Below are 15,583 nucleotides of genomic sequence, written 5' to 3'. Positions count from 1 at the left end.
TTATTCCTCCTCTACAACAGGCGGATGCAGTGACCTTGGCGATGAGAGAGAGAGAGAGAGAGAGGAGGAAGGTGCCAAATCAAAATCAATGGTCCGTACAGTATTTCAAAGCCACGATCTTGACCTTTTGACCGTAAAAACAAAGTAAAGTAGCTTTAAGAGTGTGTGTGTGTGGGGGGTTACCCTGGTGATTGTATATCCAAGTCTGCACACCGTAGCTCTTCCTGTTCCCGAGTTAACGAACAAGTTGTAACAATTTGGACCTGATTATGCGCCGAGAGATTTTAGCTGTTGATACAAACTGACAAAAACAGATAGATTGTTACCACCATCATCACATCAACTTCAATGTGCCGTGTCTTTGACGTTGGCGATCAAGGTCATCCACTCACGTCTGTCTCGTGTTGTATGAATAAACTTTCCAACCATCCATCCACAGCTGAAATCCTCCCAAATTCCATCTAGAAACTTTCAACGTTACCTCCCTCTCCCTAGCACTCGGTTTTCCCCGTTTATTTGTTTAACTCATTTCTTCTCAAAATATATCCCCCCCAAAACACCAAACAGTCGTCTCACCCCAGTATCTTCACACCTCGGCGCCTGCCATTATACATTGCATCAAGTCTCTTTAACCTCTCGCTTGCACCACATCCTCTCGTGATATGAATAAACCTGAGGACAATACACATTCTTATCTCACTGCTCTCATTATGTCTATCCACTGTGTTCTGTTTTTATCTTCACTGCTACTTCTTGATAATATTAATTAATCTTAACATCTTTCCATCCACATTTATTTGTTCCAACATTATAATATTTCATGTTTCTCTCTGTCGAATCCTTTAGACTAGAAAACAAAATACAAGTTACCGTTCTAAAGAAAAAATAGAGGGACATATACTGTAGATAAATTATATATATACAGAGAGAGAGAGAGAGAGAGAGAGAGAGAGAGAGAGAGAGCGAAACATCCGGAGTTACTGGACCTTCTGGCCGGATGTGTCACCGTCGACTGAACACAAAACTACAACTATCATCTACATCACCAGCTACCACAGCTATCAACACCACTATTACCATCCACTGTAACCAATTCCACGAGTGTTACCACCACTGCCACCATCCATCGAAACCAACACCACCCACCATAACCAACACCACAAGTATCACCACTGCCACCACTACTACGACCCTCACCACTACTTATGGTCACTGTACGCCACCTAACCATCTCGTCTGCCTGTACTAAGTTAATTAACCACGAGAATACAAAGACTCGTCTCCTTGACTTACATAATGGCCGGAGTCAACCTCCCGGAATATGATAATTTTAACCTTTAAGTACGACTATAGTTCCTTTCTGGGGCAAGAAAATGTTAGAGAGAGAGAGAGAGAGAGAGAGAGAGAGAGAGAGAGAGAGAGAGTTTGTTAGTAAACCGCGTCATACAAGCTCACACAGTGGTAAACATTGAGTAGATCCAATCAACAGCACAAGATACACGTTATAGGCTCGAATTGCCTAAATGTTTACTTTTGTATATACCTGCACTATCCACGTATCTTGAAAATTGTATACCTGCACGATCTATACAGTATATAATATATACCTGCACTGTCTATATACAAACTGAACTGTACACCTAGTACATTGTCTATACACATCCCAAACGAATTGTAAACTTGTAAGACGATTTTACTGAATTATTATTATCATTATTATTATTTCCATTTCTATTATCATTATTTACATTAGTATTATCTTGGTGTTTTATCTTGAGACAAGTTAAGCGTGTTCTCACATCTTTATTCACGACTAATGTTCCTGGTAAGAAACACAAGAGTCCCAGACCCTGCTTGCCCCCGTCATGGCATCCCTTACATCCCAACACAAAACATTATGACACCCGACCGTCAACACCGAGTTAATGGGTAAACTAAGATGGTGGTTATACCTTTTTGTGGACGTGTAAGAGAACCACCACCCTTACTACCACCATCTCCACCACTACCACCATCATCACCTCCACCATTTCTACCAGCACCACCACCACCCTAAATCCACGAATTATGTATATAAATAATAATAAACACGGGTTACATACATTAAATAATACACATTCACGAATTAAAACAATTAATCCACCGAAAGTCTCGATTTCAAAATAATCACAGATACAATTGATCCTATGAATTAAATTACCCCCCCCCCCAAAAAACAAAAAATTAAACACAATGAATCCGAAAAAAATCCACAAACGCAAGATGAGATAAACAAATAAATGTGTTGACGGCGTCGCTATAATTATATGTATACAAATGACTATATTTAGGTGTGAGTTGACAAGGATGACCCGGCCTGTAGCATGTGAGGGAGAACCGGAACAGAGAGAGAGGAGGAAGAGAGAGAGAGAGAGAGACTAAGACTCAAGGTCAGGAAGGAGAGGGAGGGATGTAAAACAAGGGGAGAGTGGTGGGGGGAGCCGCCCTGCCCGCTGGCCTCACTAATATACCAAACAATTACCACTTGACTCACCGCCTCCAGCCTCCCCTCACTGTCAGGAAGACCTTCTGCTTATATACGAGAGAGAGAGAGAGAGAGAGAGAGAGAGAGAGAGAGAGAGATAAACCCACTCAGCAAGATGACAAATAGCAAACTGAAGATTAGTCCCTTATACAGACAAGGCGACAGATAAGAGATAAACAGACAGATGGATGACAGATGGATGACAGACACAGACAGACAGACAGACACTGGATAAACAGTTGAGGGAAGATAATAAAACAAACGAGATAAGGTCGATCATTCAGGACATGACCAGAGCCGCAATAATGCCTCGTTAGTGCCAATGCAACGACAGACAAACGCTTAAGTCACGCAATTCAAACACAATGGCAGGGTTTAATAGGGTAATGGTGGGGTTAATGGACTGAATTAAAGGTGTAATAATGGGCTTATTTTTAGGTAATTAATGGTGTAAGTACGAGGTTAATGGAGGTAATTAATGGTGTATGAGGTTAATGGAGATAATGGTGTAAGTATTAGGTTAATGGAGATAATTAATGGTGTAAGTATGAGGTTAATAGAGGTAATTAATGGTGTATGAGGTTAATAGAGGTAATTAATGGTGTATGAGGTTAATGGAGATAATGGTGTAAGTATTAGGTTAATGGAGGTAATTAATGGTGTATGAGGTTAATGGAGATAATGGTGTAAGTATTAGGTTAATGGAGGTAATTAATGGTGTAAGTATGAGGTTAATAGAGGTAATTAATGGTGTATGAGGTTAATGGTAATGGTGTAAGTATTAGGTTAATGGAGGTAATTAATGGTGTAAGTATGAGGTTAATAGAGGTAATTAATGGTGTATGAGGTTAATGGAGATAATGGTGTAAGTATTAGGTTAATGCAGGTAATTAATGGTGTAAGTATGAGGTTAATAGAGGTAATTAATGGTGTATGAGGTTAATGGAGATAATGGTGTAAGTATTAGGTTAATGAAGGTAATTAATGGTGTAAGTATGAGGTTAATAGAGGTAATTAATGGTGTATGAGGTTAATGGGGGTAATTAATGGCGTATGAGGTTAATGGCGGTAATTAATGGCGTAAATATAAGGTTAATGACGGCAATTAATGGCGTAATGTTGGGGTTAATGGCGGTGATTAATAGCGTAATGGTGGGGTTAATGGAGTGATTAAATATCATGATGGTCGTCGTGGCGGTGGTGGTAGTCGTCGTGGTGATAGTAGTGGTCATCGTGGTGGCGGTGGTCGTCGTGGTGATAGTAGTGGTCATCGTGGTGGCGGTGGTCGTCGTGGTGATAGTAGTGGTCATCGTGGTGGCGGTGGTCGTCGCACAGGTGAAGGAGGTGGTGGATGTAACGTTGTCGTTCGAGGTGGTGATATAAGCTGTCTCTGACAGTGGCTTCCTGTTATCCTCACCATTGTTACTAAGCGCCCTCTCTTTCACCACCACTACTACTACTATCACCACTATTACCATTACCACCATCATTACTACTATCACCACTATTACCATTACCACCACTATCACCAAAACACCATATAGATAAACCCCCTTTAAAGTCCTTCTAGAACAACAATGTGGCCATCCATCACACCATCTAGGTCATGGCACTGTCATAAAGTAAACAAGCAGACAACTGTACTAACGGTGTTTTGGTGAACCTAGTAGGAACCTAAACTCATTCTAACATTTTCTCACTCTGAAAGAGAGAGAGATAGAGAGAGAATATGGTGTCACCCCCGACTCCTCAAGAACCTAACAAAAACATACAACACCAACGTAAAATAATCCTCAGCGTCAGCTCTTAATCATTCATAAAGTTTACTTATCAATCTATCTCTTGGCACTCAGTACCAGACAGACAGTGCCGACCTTAATCCACAGCAAGTGCTAGTGACATGTTGATAAGTGAGGGTGAGAGGTGGTGGGGGGCTGTTGAGAGAGTACTGGACGTAATCTTTCGTAAAGCCAGCAGCTCTCAACTGGACTATCACTGATTCACTCACTGTCAGATATAAGTTCATTTCTCTCAACTAAGCTGCTATATCATATCCCCTCAACACGACCGACTTAACCTTTACTAAATTGAACTTAACCGAGTCTAATATAACTTCGCTGACTCTTATTATATCTATTATCCATAGGCTGGTGATATAAGAACGCCTTTAATTGGGTTGCATAAATTATAATACAAAGGAGAGAAAAATGACGTCCAAATCCCAGACACTTATCACAACCTATATTGCTGTATATGTTCTCGAATCTTGAGTTACGGGAAAAAAGTTTAGGTACACGGAGATTCACTAACACTTACGCCAACCTATTGTGAAACTCATACTTTCTCTCTAGCGCGACAATATACTGTGCTGTATATATTAAGTCAATATTACATACACACACAAAAACGTGATTATACTGCACTTGGCTAGCCCTCAGAAGAGACGGAGACAACAGCCGCTGTCACCCGCCAGACAAACATTACTGGAGTGACTTTCTCAGGTTTTTGTCTCGTCTCCTCCAGATGACTCGGAGTATCGTGTTCTTGTCCTTTCGTTTTTTCCTCCGTGAGATTGGTTTGCAACAGCTACTTGTTAATCCCCGTTAAGGCTTATGGGAGTATCTTGTTCGAGCTTGGTTGTCTCTTTTAAGAAGTCGGAAGAAAATGGCTACGTAGACTAGAGGAAATGAAACGAGAAACCAAGGGAAACATAGGTGACCAACACTTGCTCACAGGCTACCATAACCTGTACTTCCATCAGTCAGGTCAGGAAAGACATATTGGGCTGACTTAACGCAGCTAAAAACAAACTAATACCGTACAGCCTTCAATTCCTCAGAGAAAAGTCTAGGAAATGTAAACGTGAAAAGGTTAAAAGAAGTTACAGTATTGACAAAGATTCGGATGTTAAATTTTTGTAATGGGAGTAAACAACAACCAGTAGGTTTATGTTAGTCAGTCTATCTCCAGATTGACCAAAACTTGCTGTAAATAGTAGGTTAGCAACTTAGCAAACGCTGGAAGCCAAAGTATACATAAACAGACGCGCACAAACTCCCTTGATAACAACAATACGGTAATAATTGTCAAGCTCTCCAAGAGTGCATGATTTCATTATTCTTCCACACAACTCAGAGAATAAAACTTACAACTATTAAACTGATGATACACTATACACTTACTTCATTATTCACCATCTGTAAAGATAATTGAATAACAGGAGGGAGATTTAAGTAGATAAGTAAACATACCTTACGAGTTTCATTCTTTCAAGACGATAAAGAAATGTAAAATAAAATCTATGTATATCCAACCACTGGCTTTACCTTAATTTGACCTGTATTGTACCAAGAACTATGTGTCAGTCTCCCAATTTGAAGTCTGAGTAGGATCAAATTATCCCGTTCGGAATGTACCATTATTCACGCTAAAATGGCAACTATAATTTTTCCCGGTATCAACATTACATAGCATGTCTTCATATAATCATGCTGCTGCTCTGTGTGTGTGTTCATCCTAGGAACAATTACGTTACTCGCCCTCACGATGACAATAATGATGTCTTTGTTCATCAACATGCCACGGAGGACTGATCATGTCTACCACCCACTAGGCTCCGACCCCTTCACGAAATGATTGAGCCTTACGAAATAACACCTGATTATTCTCATAGTTTGTATTTATATTAGTTAACGCTGTTCTTATCCACATGTAAAAATGCGAACATAATTAGATATATGTCGATATTATTTATAGCTAAATTAACTGTGCACTATATAGATAACGTATTTATATTTGTTCAGCAAAATCGTCATACTAGATTACATTGATTCACCATGCACATAAATACATAAACAAAGAAAACCAAAAAGAAGAATCTGGAAGCATATCTCCATCGGGAAAAAACAAGGTTTCATAACTCTGAAATAATCGTATAACTGTTACCTCCACAAGGGCCGGGGAGGAGAGTTGCGAGTCTCAGATCTTACTAGGACGGACGTTTAATAATAGACCGATTAGATTATTGTGTCCGGGTTTGTTCGATCAATAAGTGAAGTTGTACGATAATATGTTATTGTTAGTACAGTATTTGTGCAGTATAATGATGTTTCCTTTGGCCGCGGTGGGGTCATGGCTTCTACACAAGACATACAGTATGACAACTTTTAAGAATTGATGAGATTGTGATGCAATATGTCAGAGGTGGAAGTGTCCTTCATTTGGTTACCACACACCCCTGTGGCAGACAAGTGTCATGTTGTAGTACAGAGAAGACACGTGAGAAACTAATATATGTTACATGTGTAGAGAAACACTACACGAAGAAGTCATTAACTCGAGTGAAAGAATAATTATTGAAAAAAAAAATTAATTTAACCCAAATTTGGTTAACAATTGTTGATGCTAGGTTACGTAATCTGTTTCAGGAGTATCACCAAGACTAACAGAGGTGACAAACCTTAAACTGTAGCTTGAGAAAACAACTTATCACTTCTTTAAGCAAAATAAATATATCCGAACTTAAAGTTTAATGGGCAACACGAACCAATTAACAAGAGGTTGTTGTTTATATCTGTCCTGGTGATTACTGGAATTTCCAGCATTTCGTGAAGTTCCAGTTCTAGAGAATCTTGCTTCCCTCAGGGAGATAAACGTTTATATCAGTATAAGCGAGTAAGATTTTTTTTCTTCTAATATTACTGTTATATTCCGGATAATCCTAAATATTATTCAGCCTTAAAACAAAATCAGGTAATACCACGAAGCAACATTAAAACTGGTCATCTTACATCTAACAACACGTGGGTGACTTGACTGCTGCTGAACAAAACAATACAGTATCGTTTGTTTTCTCCTTTAAAGTGGTATTCTAATGTTATTTATCAATTTTACTCACAATGAAAGGTAAAATTTGTGGTTCATCTCAGAGCTAAGACATGTTATTTAAACTTTAAAAGCCCAAAAACTACATCACCATAGTCAAAAACATGAAATCCTCACGGATCAACAGTGTGAAGGGAACACAAGAAAAAATGTCAACAAAGACGGTGCGAAGCACCAAGGGAGTGAGAAGAGTAGAATAAAAAGAAGCAGACGAGTAAATAAAAACGTACAAGATGTGTAGCGAGGTGACATTACACTAAGCTGCCCAAGGTTGTGGCTGTGGTTTCTACCCAACCATTGTTTGTCCTGAAGTGACCTCCACAGTGGTGCTATATTTACACATATCAAACAACACCTTAGTGCACAAAACTTAATAACTTACACTTCTCCAGTTCTTAAAATCAAAGTGGATACTGGACAAACCCTACATATCTTTTAGTGGAGATCGTCTACTAAAGTGTGTGAGGGAGATCCCATCAGTTGTCTGTATTAAAAAGTTCATCAAAATTAACTCGTCTTTTGTCAGTTTTCAAAGAGATTTCACGACTCAGCACGGATGGTATAGACACTGACGGACGACGTGCATCTGCCAAGGTGGTTCCGCCTGAATGAGTTAAGGTCCATTGTTATGTAATGATCAATAGCTGGGTGGATACATCATCTTCGTTTTACTCTTGTTAACAAATTAAAATCAAAATTTACAGTTCTACGATCTTTACTGACGAACCCAATGTACACGACAAACTTAATGATGTATAATAACTTATTCCATGTCCTTAAGACGCATTAAGTGTTTGGTTAATACTTGATACGAACTGGAGAAGGAACTAGGATAAACTAGAGATACAGTGGGAAAAGTGCTAAGATGATACTCGAATTAGGAAACATTGGGGAAAGCATTACGATATTACTGGAGTTAGGAGTTAATGGGAAAACACCAAAACCGCAGCAAAATGAAACACAACAGTACAACCACAACAAGTTTCAACGGTACTGACTCACAATTTACATCTAGTGGAACACTTGTTGACTACACATGCAGCACCACGCACCTGCATGATCTTCGCGAACACTTGTACACACCACACATGCCTGCCTGTGACGTAAGTGCGGACATACCAGATCTCGCTAAGGTGATTCATGCATACGGTGTTCCCATGATTTTGTGAACGATGACCTAGAAGTATTAGCGACTGTGGGACTGTGTGTGTGTAAGAACCACCGAGTAGGGTACACCTGTAGGATATAACTTGCTTACTGAGGTGCGTTGTATCTGGGTCCTGTGAACGTATTTTTTAAGGTTTTACTTATGGCATCTCGCCGTGAATGTGAGATTGATTTAAGCAAATAGACGAATATGTGAACAACAGTGAGATGGCTAGTTACATGTCCCCGGTCAAGAAGGGTATCCATACAGCCCTCCACACACCCGTATCGCCATAACACAACCATCAAATGAAATAAACTTGACTATACTCGGGAGTTATGCGGGTAGGGAACCCGTTAACGATCCCACTGCCTGGTGGTGAGTTAAGAGCAATTCACAGCCACAACATCACCAACACCATCAGGGGTGAATCCTAACATAGTGAGGCAACACTATTCCCACGCAATACTGCCCAGTGCCTAAGACGTAACAGTTGGGTTTAATGTTCTTTTGAGCAATTCCATGTCCCTGTAACCAACCAGCAACTACGATTTGAATTTGCTTATCAATAAAAATTCATCTGTTCAGCAAAATAAGTAGCTATCTTTTTTTACTATCAGGAATGCAAAAATCTAGCTGCCTTACTTTAGCCTCGCGTTCGTCAGTGACTAAAATCTAAAGACTTAATCCAGACGTCAAGCCTTGGGTACTCCTTTGTATCTGCCAGTTAATACCCGTTTCACTATTGTATTGCTAGTCTCAAGGTCAAAGCCCAGATGAAATTCCATCCAAAGACGTTTAATTCCCGACGTTAAACTGTGTACGAGGTCTGACTGCTCCTTCCTCGCTGCCTCCACTTTTGTATATGCTTAATTGGTTTAAAAACTCTGCTCAACTTTTTATCCCAATTCCTCACACAACAGGGTCGTTACTTTTAATATAAGACTTCTACTGGTGTATAGTTAGGGAACGCAGCTACGCATTATGAACTATGCAACATAAAAAAACACGTCAGTGCCAAGTATTATCTATGTAAACAAGTTAAAATCACAACTCCCATTACACCCCCAGCCGAGGAAACACACAATAGACATCCTGTACTTTGCCTCCCCGAGTATGGCACAGTACTGTACTTCATCCTATCCTGATAACAGTCGCTACACGAATTACTTCATGAGACCAAAATGGCCACACAATTTAAGCATTATAATATTATTTCATTATGAAATCTCCTACAAGCGTTTTTACACATTTCCTCTCCTATCGTGATGACATTAGAATCAACGCCCCAAACGGATTTTACTTAGCATTTCAGTTTTATGTGCGGGGTAATGTACAATAACTACTCTATATTCATGTCTCCTCCAGCACGACCACAAGATTTACTTCCCAACCTGACGGTCATGTTACCTCTATACTGTCGTACTCTCACTCATCCCGTGGACCCTCGACCTTTAAACTTTGTCGCGATTGATTTTCTGTCATCTTGATTGGTTAACAAGTAGATAAGACAAAAGTGAGCCAAGAATCGTTCACTGGCTACCTTAAACTTACCACTATTTAAAGGCCTACCAATTTGTTCTGGAAAAGCGGGAATTGAGCTGATGCAGTGTCAATACAGTTTCGAAATTTTCACGTTTAAAATTTAGTCCACTTCTTGTGTAAATACAAAATATAGGAACAACTGATGGGTACTGTACATGGCGGGGTTGGAGGCGAGCCCGTCCAACAGTTACTCACGCTTCCACTTAGAACTCAACCTTAATTACGCAAAAAGACGAGTAAGCACCACAATGCTCGTCTTTAAGCGTCACAAAGGCCTGAATACATATAGCGCATCGTAAAGACGTCAGAGACAAAGGAAATGACTAACAGACTTGACGATGACGCAAACAAAATAAAAATAAGGGAAACGTACATTACATTTTAACAATCATATGAATCAGAAACCTCACACTCAAGTTGTCGTCTTGACGAACCCTGGGATAAAAGGAATTTTTTCCTATAACATCGATTATGGTTCTATATTCAGACGGTTCAGTGGTCCAAAGGTTAAGTGACGTAAGACCTGTGAATTAATGAACCGCAGGAAGATAAACCTGTAATAAATATCATACCAAAGAAAGGATATGAACAAAGTTCCTTTTATTATAGGTAATTATTCTAATATTCCAGGTAATTATTATCGTCCATGAGTCTTCTAACATTGCGGGATACAGTAAACTCAAACCTAAATGAAGTCCTTTAAAATTAGTACAGGAGAAAATAATGCTGAGGGTCCAATTATATTATTTCCTGGGTCACTGTTCCGCACCACTGACTGAGAGCATTATTTATAATTAAGACAGTAATAAGGGCACACAGAAGGCCCACGACCTTCAACCTTGAATATTATTGTTATAAACAACACTGAACGTCTCGTAACAAGCCTACTAAACCTAACCCAACATGTTTAACCTAATCCTCTGAACCTATGTCACTCTCCCTAACTAAAACTAATTAATCAACCCTACGCTACCTAACCTTTAACAAACCGTATTTGACCTTACTTGAACCAACACACTTAACCCAATGTACTTAACCTAGTCTATCCTAACTTAACCTAACGAGGTAACCAACTTCCGAGGCAGAAATGAAGGCCCACCAGCGCGCGCGGCTTCCTGGCTAGATTTGGCCCAGTTTCGATAGCCGAGTGACAGCTCTCAGTAGCGTAGCAGGGGAAGGTTGAGCTAATTATACAGTGGAGTTCGTAAAGGGTTCACTCGCAGGGTTGAAGTTGTGTAACTGTTTTTTCCCCGGTAAATTCAAGACGGAGAACGTGTCAAAAATTTTCATTATTACAAGAACTTTTGATATTTACCCAATAACTTTTTTCTGAGGTCTAACCTGTTGAGTTTGGTCTGGTTAGGTAAAACCCTTGTCCTTAAACTGCAACCAATATATGTTGTGCCCATTCCTGGTGAAGAGCTCACCTGTTAAAGTGCAGTACTGTAGGTACTTTGACTCGCCTTCGGTGTTCCTAGCAAATATGATTCCCCATTTCACTTAATTTGAAAGTTCCCACAGAGTTCTTCACAACCCGGCACTGTGAACCATATGGCCAATTTAAGGTAAACTGACATATCACCACCAGCCGAGATTACATTCTGGATGGTTAGGCGATGAAACGTCTCGGCCAAGACGTCCGTGATGGTACTGGAGTGTTGGTGTACAGTATAGTAAAAGCCTCTTTGCTTGGCATATTTCTGGGTCTCGATGGATTCTCGTGGAAAACGTAAAATACGGTTACAAAACAAAGTTACGCTTTTATGAATACAAAATCTCTATATACTGTACATTTTATATATCGGTATATAAGTTCCCCCTTACCTCCCGAGTAGTGCTGAATGAACGTTTTTCGTTAACGTAATCGGTGTAGTTGATGCTATTTTGTACTTTATCTTAACCTCCGTGAATCCAACCCCAGCAACGACACAAATAAATGTACCAAAGTTAGAGTAGAAACTACAATGCGGATCAAATAAATAAATAAATAAATAAATAAATAAATATATATATATATATATATATATATATATTATTGTTTTCAGTTAGAGGAAATGTTTAGTATAATCACGAACCTGAGAATCTTGGCTTTGGATGAGACAGGTCAGGGAGGCGCGGCGACGGGCTTGTGTTTCCAGACTTGCTGACTCCCAGGTTTCAGATAATACAACCTTGCGTCATCTACTACAGCCTCAGGAGTGACTGTACAGTCCAGGTCTGAGTCCCTCATATTCGGTATTAGTCGTGAAAACGGTCATGTACCGCGGAGATGGAAGCACCCACCCCGAAATAGTCAAAATTATATGCTACACGTACTATGGAGGCCCAATAACTCTGAAAAGCTATCCCTTCTGTAATACAGGTGACGATTTTTCACTCGGTCCCGCTGCGGGTGAGATTTGAATGTTTTTTTTTTCTGCATTGTAGAAACAGTAGACATGGGATGGGTCATCCATGACATTAACCCCAACAGCCAATCTTTAAAACTTGTCAACCTTCGGGACGCCAGAAACCTTCGTAACAGGATCCCGGACACAGCCTCATCCACGCCATAAATTTATATTTAACTAAGAATAGCTAAGACATTCTAATGCTGAGATTAAGCAGCCTATAATCTGGAAAACAGATTTAAAATCCAACGCCAGTAATTCTGCTAAATATTTTTCACGGTATCTGCTTCGTCTGCTCTGTAAGAGATTTAAAATATGTCAGGCAGCAGTTAAGCAATGCGGTCAGTTTCTAAATTCACAAGTGGAGGGTTACTGAAATAAACTTGAGTCACTGACATGAAGTTGAGGCGAGTCAGTATGAATAGAGACGAGGCAGAGTAGTGAGAGCTCCGTGGATACACGAAGGACAATGTTGAATTAGGAAGTTTGGTTCGGTTTAATAAGGTTAAGTTAAATCGTTTAGGTTAAGCTTAGGCTTGATTAAAAATATAACTTAATTAACACACCTAAGATGAAAATGTCTAACCTTGTTAGACTGGTGTTAAGAGTACAGTACTGTATACGGGAATCTATGATAGTGATACTTATGTCAGGTTTAACATGGACAACTTTAAGTCTATACCGATTATGTCATTAATAATCAGATTATTTTAGCGAAATTCTTTAAAGACTGTTTAGATAACAATACATTGTTCACAAAGTTCCTTGTTGTTTGTGTTGACAGTCCCTTGGAGAAGAATCGTTTGCAAAACATCGATAAATACTAATCAAGCCCGGACCACAGTACAAGATGAAAGAAGCCAACATATGCAGGAAATGATAAAAGTATGTACCGACACTTGGAGGTGTAACTTAAGGTATTCTGTAAACACACATATCAAAGGATTTTATAGACACCACCATGACTCTTTAACTAGACATTTACTGTTGACGTTTCACAAATTTATCTTCATGGCGGTTCGTGGGAAGCCATCTTGATTGAAGCGCCACTTAGTGTGAGGAGAGAAAGGGGAACAAATATGGGGGGGAAGGAGGGTAGGGGGAAGGAGGGTAGGGGGGAAGGAGGTAGGGGGGGAAGGAGGTAGGGGGAAGGAGGGTAGGGGGAAGGAAGGGGGAAGGAAGGAGGGGGGGAAGGAAGGAGGGTACGGGGGAAGGAAGGAGGGTACGGGGGAAGGAAGGAGGGTAGGGAAGGAGAGTGGAGAAGGGAGGATTTGCGGGAAAGAGAAAAGTAGGGGGGGTATATATTTGATCTCTTAAAACAATCTTACCATTAATGAAAACACGCGGAGAATCACCTTCATCCATAACAAGAAGTAAACAAACTCGGTACACATCGATCAGGTGAAGTCTATTTTCATCACCCAAAGAAGACATCTCACTCTTCCTATGTATTATAACCAATGTACCAAATAACATGTTCCTCAAAACGATGTCTTGTGTAGAATCAAAATTTTTGGAAGTTTATTGCAAAACAAGAAGCCTAGTTCATTTGTTACGTTACGTACAGCATCTGTCATGTTTCAATTTCCAATAATGTGTTTATTTAACGAAAGCTATGTCAAGTTCTTTGTCATCAACTTCAGTTCTTCCAAGTTGACAACATTTTGAAGAGGAAAAAAATTACTCGATACGATTAATCTACAATTAATCGAGCAACTCATGCCAGGTGCTGCCTTTATTTGTGACCTGAAGCGTTGACCTCTTTAACCTCCAAAACACAGCGGCTCTAGAGATTGATGTGGGGAATATAAATGACGAGTATGCAGTTTTTTGCTCTAGTAATATTGCCGAGCTGCATTGTGATACAAACGACACTTAACCTGTCCACTCTCGCGACCTATCGGGAGTAACGATCATTACCACCAACCAAGACAGATCAGATTTATCTTACCTTCCAGGATCTCCTGAAGATCTCTACTGAGAATCATTTTGATGCTCGAGTGTTGTAAACTGGGCTTCTTTAACGTATCTGGTCGATGTCTTCTCTGAGTGATAGTTTGTTTAAATTCTTCAGTATATCACCAGGGTCTAGTTAGTGTGAGACCTTAAAAGAATAGTCTTATTTGTTTTTAAGTGGTGTCAGCACCATTCACTTATAAATCTTAAAATAGTTATGGTGTCGCTAACGATCCTCAGCGTTACCACGGCGCCACTGGCGGTCTTTGTGTGTTGCCAGATTTCCTTAGCGTTATAGGTGTACCACTAGCGGTCTCTAAGTGTTGTCATGGCTCCTTAAAGTGATATCAGGGTGTCAGTGGCGGCGTAGGAGGTGTCCCCATCATTGTCTCAATTCCTCACTTCCTGGCGCACATCAGTAGTGGCGTTGGTAGTGCTGCCTCAACCCCACTTGCTCCACTACGTTTTATTGCCAGTAATACACTCATGATTCCTTCACTCTCGATTAAGATTGATCTGAATAGGCCTTCTGATTATCACTTGTCACTCTTTGTTAGTATATATATATATACACACCGGATTAGTATCATGTAATCACTTACTTTTGTGGTAGGCGTTATCTAACGGTAAAATGAACTACCGAGTGAATGAAAAGCAAATTTCTTAACACTATAAAAGTCCACTGAAATTTTTATTACTAGCAATGCCCGCGATAAGTCTTAGCAATATAGAGCACTGGTCTCACAGCAAAGCGCGCACCACCAGTATAACAGTGCTCCCTGCCGTCTTGACGCCCGACACTCGACTAAACTCGATCTCCACATCTCTCCTGGAGTTACGGCTAGTTGCCACATAGTATTTTTCCACGAAACAATCCAGAGCAGTGTCGACTAACGACAATCACCACTTCATTACTAAAAGATAGTTCGCATCAATGTACACCTGAGTACAGCTTGCCGAAGTAAATGTTAATTAAACCTTACAGTAATACTACGAATGACAATATATAGGAGCAAGAATGACAGTAAGTGACTCCCGCAAAGTTATATTATGCGGGCGTTCTCTTCTTTCCTCATTCTATTTTAGCTTTTCCCTACACTCTGTAAAAGTATTTGCTAACATTTCCGGATGGGCTAG

The 15,583-nt window shown here is 40.0% G+C and overlaps 2 protein-coding genes across 2 annotated transcripts in view; one reads left to right on the top strand and one right to left on the bottom strand.

Annotated features, from left to right (window-relative positions):
- Positions 1-15,244, bottom strand: part of LOC121857204 — a 37,721-nt gene extending 22,477 nt beyond the window's left edge. The window contains exon 1 of the mRNA XM_042353151.1: positions 14,442-15,244. Within this exon, the coding sequence (XP_042209085.1) occupies positions 14,442-14,478 (37 nt within the window). The 5' untranslated portion in view covers positions 14,479-15,244. The remainder of the gene's footprint in view (positions 1-14,441) is intronic.
- The window catches only part of LOC121857205 (tRNA (cytosine(72)-C(5))-methyltransferase NSUN6-like), a 41,424-nt gene continuing 38,767 nt past the window's right edge, over positions 12,927-15,583 (top strand). The window contains exons 1-2 of the mRNA XM_042353156.1: positions 12,927-12,994; positions 13,275-13,375. The gene's annotated coding sequence lies outside the window, so the exon portion shown is untranslated. The remainder of the gene's footprint in view (positions 12,995-13,274; positions 13,376-15,583) is intronic.

This window comes from Homarus americanus, unplaced genomic scaffold (genome assembly GCF_018991925.1).
Source record: "Homarus americanus isolate GMGI-L3 unplaced genomic scaffold, GMGI_Hamer_2.0 scaffold20465, whole genome shotgun sequence".
NCBI lineage: Eukaryota > Metazoa > Arthropoda > Malacostraca > Decapoda > Nephropidae > Homarus > Homarus americanus.
Note: the sequence above shows the minus strand (reverse complement) of the source record. Positions and strands in the feature narration are given on the sequence as shown.